This window comes from Hippocampus bargibanti, linkage group LG16 (assembly GCF_051943395.1).
Source record: "Hippocampus bargibanti isolate YZ-2025 linkage group LG16, ASM5194339v1, whole genome shotgun sequence".
Lineage (NCBI taxonomy): Eukaryota > Metazoa > Chordata > Actinopteri > Syngnathiformes > Syngnathidae > Hippocampus > Hippocampus bargibanti.
In genome coordinates this window covers 8,442,692-8,450,294 of record NC_142749.1, presented here as the reverse complement: position 1 = coordinate 8,450,294, position 7,603 = coordinate 8,442,692, and the positions used below count along the sequence as shown (strand labels likewise).

General features: G+C 38.7%; 1 protein-coding gene across 2 annotated transcripts; it reads left to right on the top strand.

Annotated features, from left to right (window-relative positions):
* The first annotated feature begins 811 nt into the window (after positions 1 to 811).
* Positions 812 to 5,921, top strand: LOC148886300 (LIM/homeobox protein Lhx1-like). 2 transcript variants are annotated; one of them, XM_089016955.1, is made up of 5 exons: positions 812 to 1,481; positions 1,994 to 2,211; positions 2,936 to 3,213; positions 3,569 to 3,725; positions 4,325 to 5,921. In XM_089016955.1, the coding sequence occupies exons 1-5, from the start codon at positions 1,312 to 1,314 to the stop codon at positions 4,699 to 4,701; spliced, it is 1,200 nt and encodes a 399-aa protein (XP_088873081.1). In that variant the 5' UTR covers positions 812 to 1,311; the 3' UTR covers positions 4,702 to 5,921. The 2 variants fall into 2 exon arrangements, with proteins under 2 accessions (XP_088873081.1, XP_088873080.1); XM_089016954.1 differs by having other exon boundaries at positions 816 to 1,481; positions 1,991 to 2,211.
* Positions 5,922 to 7,603: the final 1,682 nt, after the last annotated feature.

The window sequence follows — 7,603 nt, the reverse complement described above, 5'->3', positions numbered from 1 at the left end:
TGCCCTTGACAGTATTTCCGAGGGTGTTGAACTTTTTTTCAATTTGTGTTGCTAAATCTACAAACAAGTCAATTTAGCATTCGACTGAAATGCATTGTACGTATGTGGCCTGAGAACTACAAAGCTGACCGTCCTTTGCTACGTGATGTCTCTTTCAAAAACTTCACAATCGCAAAAGATTCACAATCATGAATAAGCAGTGCCATGGCACATGGACTAATATTGTGCAATCACCATGCCCAGTGCATCATCCCAGGATATGATAACAACTAAAAAGTAGGCTATATGGTCAGATTTATTTTGCTGCTGATCAGCCTTGTGCTTTGATAGGAGAGGAGGACTTATGCAAGGAGCATGTGCACAGTGGCAGTGCTAATAATGTCATCAGTTAGCATTGAAATTCACACAAGCCATGTCTTTTGAGAAAAGTCATCATACAGTCATATGAAGGAAAAATATGCACACAACAAAAATGTTAACCATGAGAAATAACACATTTGAGGATGCAAATACCCTCATATGAATTGTTATAATTTCACTCAAGATATGAAATAAGGTCAACTCTCAATTGTTCACTTCTACTGAATTTTTGTGATTCGTTTTAGTATTTTTTTATATAATTTATTTAAATAGTGCTCTTTTATATCTGCTATATAAATGTATCATCACATTTATGAAAATAAATACAATAATACTACTAGTAAGCGTGTGTTTTTGCTGTTATGCAGGATAAAACATTGTGCTATGTCATTTTTAATACGGTTGCTGCTCCTTTTCCAAGGATGGAAATTAAACGACCTTTTTACTGGCTCTCATGTCCGTGACGTCACTTAATTCTCGTCATCCGATTCGCTGTTGGCTAAGTAGGGAGCTCGTTAGTGCCTCTTTCTAGGCTGATGTTACAATAGATGGAAATGGGTCTTAAATGGCAAGGTTGGACACAGTGACAGAACCCCTCGTTGTTTTCCCACAATTTTTGAAGCAATCCAGGATCTACTGACACGCAGACGTGGGTTGATGTTGACCCTCCTATTTCCCAAGATCAACTTGATTTGGCCCACTATGTTTTCGTGCTTGTGACAGAAATGCTGTCTCGCAGTGTTTTTTCAACAGAAGAACCGTTTTTTGGAGCTGTTGGTCTTGTATGGATTGTCCTGACATGTTTAAATCGGTTGGATAATCCTCGTCATTGTTGACATTGACTTGGATGCAACGGAAACGAACGCCGAGGTGACAGGGGGGAGACTGGAATACGCCCGAAAGCTCTGCGTGTAAAAAAATAGATTTATTTATTGGAATTAACTGTGCACGATGATTCATTGCGCCAACTGCGAAAAACCAATTGTCGATCGGTTTTTGCTCAAAGTTCTGGACCGACCGTGGCACGTTCAGTGCGTGCAGTGCTGCGAATGCAAGTGCACGTTGACAGAAAAATGTTTTTCACGAGAAGGGAGACTCTACTGCAAGAATGACTTCTTTAGGTAAGATTTTTGTATGCAATTATACGACTATAATATGTCCAGTTTAGAGACATGAGGTCTGATTACCGGAAAAAATGAAATCCCGAAAACATAATTATAACAAAATAATAACTGTTGGATGCAAGCCAAGATGTAATAAAGCGTGAATCGAATAATAAAATTTAATTATGAATGTAAATTCATGGACAACGGTAATTAAGAAGACTAACATGCATTGGGAAGATGGCCATACATATTTATTTTTTTGTGGTTTATATTACATTGTTTTGCTCCCCTCCATTCAGTTTTGTATTTTAATAAAGTGTATCTGTCTTTAGATGTTTTTTACTTTAGAATATCTAATTGTTTCCATTGCGTTGCGCAGTAATAATAATAATAAAAATAATAATAATAATAATAATAATAATAATAATAATAAATAAAATAATAATAATAATAATAATAATAATAATACCTCGAGTGCTGTATGTCGCACTTGAATAGCTCTACTGTCTTCTTGCCTGCCACAGGAGATTTGGGACCAAGTGTGGAGGTTGCTCCCAGGGGATTCTGCCCAGTGATCTTGTCCGCAGGGCCAAGAGCAAAGTGTTCCACCTCAACTGTTTCACTTGTGTGATGTGCAACAAGCAGTTGTCCACCGGTGAGGAGCTCTACATCTTGGATGAATTCAAATTCGTTTGCAAGGAGGACTACCACAACAACAACGGCAAAGATACCATTCACCTCTCAGGTTCGAATTATGATTCTTATTACAATACACCCACCCATTATTACTAGCAGTAGTTGCATCACTTGTTTTTTTTTAATCAAAGCAATACATTTGATCATTGCGTGTGTTCAAATTTTCAATCTCAAAATAATATGCTCAGATGCAGCTTTTGTTCGGTCCATAAATATCGTTACTTTCGTTTTTACACGTTCCGTTCCAGTTTTTTAATGTATCATTTGTGGGATTATTAAAGGTTTTCTTGCTATTTTTTGTGATTCTTAAATTATTTATTGACAAATCAAGTGTTTCCAAGTCTTACTTATTACGTCACTATTTTTTATTTATATCGTATTTGTTTTTACAAGTACATGACGTCCATTTATGCAGTGACATAATTAAAAAGGAAGAAAAACTGGATTCTAATTTGTAATAATAACGAGTCCCCCCACAGGCTCACTTACAGTGGGCAAAAAAATAAGCATGTAATATATTGGAATTGAACAGAAAATGCGTTGCGCCCACATTCCATCCACCTCAAAAAAAAACTTGATTCAGACTAATTTTAAAAACGGATTTAGTCTTGATTTCATTTATACCGAGGGTACATTTGTTCTGTGTCAGTACCTTTAATTTAGGATTCCCTTGTGTCCTCTAAAAATCTCTCGATCTGAATGAAAAAAAGGTACGCGATCGAGCGCACTTTTCTAACGAGTTCACTAAACGTTTTGTTTGCATCTTTTGGCAGTGACGACGTGTAGCGATCCCAGTTTATCTCCGGATTCGCAGGACCTTCAACAAGATGACTGCAAGGACTCGGAGGCGGGCCATTTGTCAGACAAAGACGTTTGCCCCAACGAGAATGACGAGCAGGGTGCAGTGGGCAAAAGACGCGGGCCTCGGACCACCATCAAGGCCAAGCAGCTCGAAACGCTGAAAGCGGCTTTCGCTGCCACACCGAAACCTACTAGGCACATCAGAGAGCAGCTGTCGAGGGAGACTGGTCTGAACATGAGAGTCATTCAGGTAAATACGGTAGAAAACAACCAAACGGAGCATTTTCGCTCAGGGTACATATTTAGTTAACACGCGTAAATGTTGCTTTTACGCACGGGATTGTCGACGAAATACAGTTATTAACGCATCAATCATGAACAGCAATGTTTAATAAAATATAAATTGTTATTAGAACTCCATGCAGTACACTGCGCATTTATCCGATCTTATATTTGGTTTTAATTATTACGGCTGGCCGATTGTAAAGCATAAAAGCGCAATCTTCAGTTCTTCAGCAAATCGGACGGCGTGGGTAGTTTTATTAGAAAATGCACTTCGAAATCATTTTACGAATGCAAATTGAGCAACCTTGTTTTTTCAAAAGGTGTGGTTTCAAAACCGGAGGTCAAAAGAGAGGCGCATGAAGCAACTGAGTGCGCTTAGTGCCAGGAGACACATGTTCTTTCGCACCCCGAGAAGGATGCGAGCTCTGGGAGAGCGGGTAGACACAGCGGAGCTTGGCCATTTCTCCTACTATGGAGGTGAGCTATTGATATGAAATAACATCGTTATTCTTATGATGTATTTATACCGCAGGTAACAGTTCAGTTGCATTATACAGCTCTACAGATTTGCAATATTTAATTTAATAAGTTGTCTGTTCCATAAGAATAAAAATGGGTTTCAAATTCTTTTGGTGACACATAAGGAATAATAATGCTAATTTATTTTTACTATAGTGGATGTCATCTGCACTGGGAGGCGTTCCCAAGGTGACCCCAGGGTGTCAGAATTGCTAAATTCATTTCAGTATTTTCCCCTCTCCAAAGAGTGTCAAAATAGTGCAATGCCTATCCATTGGATGCAGGAATCAAAACAATTGCATTGTTTAAAGAGAATCTCTCTAATACTCAAACAGCACGAGTTTTTTTTGGGGGGGGAAATTAGGTTTTTCAAATATAGTTCCCAATGTAATGGCCAACTACTGTTTAATGTTTATTACCACTTTTAAATTGGCGCCCAAAGGCGAGCATTCTAATTTTTATTACAATGCTTTCGATTAGTCTGTGTACCCAATGTGGCAACTTCAATTTTTTCCCCCACCCTACTCATGTATTATGTTCCTTCCGAATGACTGCAGATTATCCTGGTGAATATTACGGCCCAGCTGGGAATTATGAATACTACCAAGGCCCACCATCATCCCAGGCACAGACACCAGCAGACTTGGGCTTCGTGCCCTCGGCAATTCCCGCCGGTACCCCTTTAGGGGCCATCGAGCATCGCCACCCGGGGCACCACTGTCCTGGGGAGGTGCAGTGTTACCCTGACGCAGTGTCACACCACCCAGTTAACTCACCCAGCCCGGAGCCCAACGGCCCGGGATCCATGCATAGCATCTCCAGTGAGATGTGCGGGCCCAGTACGCCCTTCACCACCATCACCCTGGGTGACAACGGATACACCAACCAACTGTCACAGCCCTCGTCCGAGGTGAGCGAAGGAACTGTGTGGTAACGCTGGGTGATCTGAAGGCAAATCATCACTGTATTTATTTATTTATCTGTTTATTTATTTATTGATCTATTTATTTATCAGTTGATATAAAATCTCTATCGTCGAACATGGTTCTGTAGGTGCATCTACAAGTCAATGGTATTGAAATGGGACTCTTGAGCACAAAGAACTGCATGGGTCGTGCGGAATTTTGATGGAGCAATAAAGACATGCATACTGTAATTGTTGACACCATATACGAGTTTTTTCAAAGATCAAAATGTAAGCTGTTCATTTAAGTCCATGTTGTGGTCTTGTATGTTTCTATCCTCATTCGGGTGCAGTATCTTTGAAAATCACCTTTCATTATTTAAAAAGCAGCTCTCTCCAGCTACTGGTGAAGACAAGGTTTTAGATTGTGATTGTCAAGTTTGTCGCATTTGACCAAAAAGCTCTCTCAGGACAGTGTAAGCATGGTTTCTTTTTCAATTTAATTTCTTCAGCTGGGTCACAAAACAGGTTTGCCTTCAAAAGGACTTGTGACGTCTGAAAGAACGCATTTGTATAGACACTACCGATGAATTCGACTTTATAAATAAAAAAAATATTAGCAAAGGGCAGTCAATTGTTTATTTTGAGCCCCATTCTCTAATTCTTAATGTAAAAAACCTGATTGATTGTGGACATGGATTCCAGAGCACAAAGAACAAAACCTTTGTAGCTACGTTTGTGTGATTGCCCGATGTGCTAGTTTGTAATTGGAAATTATATGAACACGAGCACACATACACGCGCGCACACACACACACACACACACACACACACACACGCGCGCGCGCACACACACACACACACACACACACACACACACACACACACACACACACACACACACACACACACACACACACACACAACAACAACAAGGACTGTAGCAAAGCACACCTAAGACACACTTGTATGCATAATGCCAGCAGTAGCTCATGTTTGTAATGAGGCGATTGTTCAAAAAAGGCTGAGACTGATGTTTCTGACCATTCACTGTATGATAAGATACATTCTGATTGTTTTTTTTTTTTTTGGTAGAAATTGAATTTTGGAAAAAAAATAACAGATTCATGCATTCAAAGACCAACTGGAATCCCCTGCACCTGTATTTGCAGTAAATATGTCAACATGTTTTGCAAATAGTTTTGTATGTTTTATTGTGTTATTTCAAATATTAAGTCAAATAAAATGATGTGGACTGGATACAACAGAAATATTCATTTTCATCAAATATTTCGTGCTTGGTTTTGCAAACCAAATGACATTTCAGTGTGCTCGGACAGCTTCATATTTTGACAATTCATTTAGAGTAACTGCATCTGTCAAGAATGAAAACACAGTTGCTATGAAAACAAAATAATCATCACCTTTGAGTGTCATATGTTCAAGAAAACAACAACATAGAAGTGAAGCAATTGTTCCTTATCCATTGCACAGTCACAGTCTCGTGAAAATAGACACAAATCCCAAACTTGCCTCAAACACTCGTGAACAAATTTGTGGTATTAAAGTATCATACCGGTCGGAAATGGAATAGAAATATTGCGGAAGTCATTTTAAAATATAACATACTCGTAGAGATTTGAAGACAAAATGTTGAATTGCGACAAGTGATTTCTCAGTTGGCCATTTGACAATGAGACTGCTTTAAAATACGGAATCAGTGTTAGGCTACGTTTAGGATAATTGCCTTTTTTATGCAGCAGACTAGATATTTCACTTTTGATCCCATCAAAATTTTTCAAAACTCTGCGGGCATTCACAAAATTGCGCCATTCCTCTCGCATAATTACAGCATACCAGATCAATGTCAGCTGAGTGACCTGTCCTCATAAATAATCAGCCAATAATTTCTAATGACGTGATCGTGTTTTATTTACATGTTAAGTTTTCTCAGCGCCTATGCCTGTTATTCACTTTCGGCCATGCTCAAAAATCTCTTTGGGGGAACCATGCTAAAACGCGGTTTCCCTTAGTCTTAGTCAATTAATCTGGTCTTGCAAGTATTCTCGCTTTGGTTTAAACACTTTTTATTTTATCTGCTTCAGCGGCAATAGTAAGTCAAGAACACTGGAAAAGTGAAATATCATATTGCACTTTAGGGTGCAGTTGCGATATACTCCACACATTTGATATAATATTATAAAACAGAGTCACAGAAAATTGCATTTCAGCGGCCACTGTTACAAGTTGTTTTTTTAGCAGTCTCATCTCATGCCATATGCCAATTTTGGCATACTCCCGTACATTAACTTCAAGGCCGAGCTCTTAAGCTAACTATGTCACCCCCTGACAGTTAAACTGTGCTTATTCAGGTAACAAGCTAAGTGATTTCAATCTCAAGCAGAGTCTCCTAGGTCCATGGCCACAGAGACAGGATGAAAAAAAAATATTTTATTGAGTCGAGTCCCTGTGAATTGGCAACTAAGGTGAGTTTTATCTGTGATGTTTGAATATTTTTTGGGGGCTCCTTATGATGCTGTGAAGAAAAACATTTATTGAAGTGGTCGAATGGTTTGTTTTAAGTTTCATCAAAATATGTTGATGTGAAACTAGCATATGGCAAAAAATAAATAAATACAGTAAAGTCTCGTTATATCGATATTCAAGGGAGTCCGAAAAAATATCGATATAACCGGGACTATCGATATATCCGACCCTGTTTGCATGTAATTTTCTCCGTGCGTGCATAGAAATAGTATCGATATAACCGGGACTATCGATATATCCGATATCGATATAACGAGACTTTACTGTAAATTTAAAAAAAAGGTTGGGGACCACCGATCTTGAGCATGGTCGGTACAACCTTTTTTTTAATGAGAAACGTGCAAACATGAAATTATAAACAGTTTAGAATGAAATGCTTTGAATT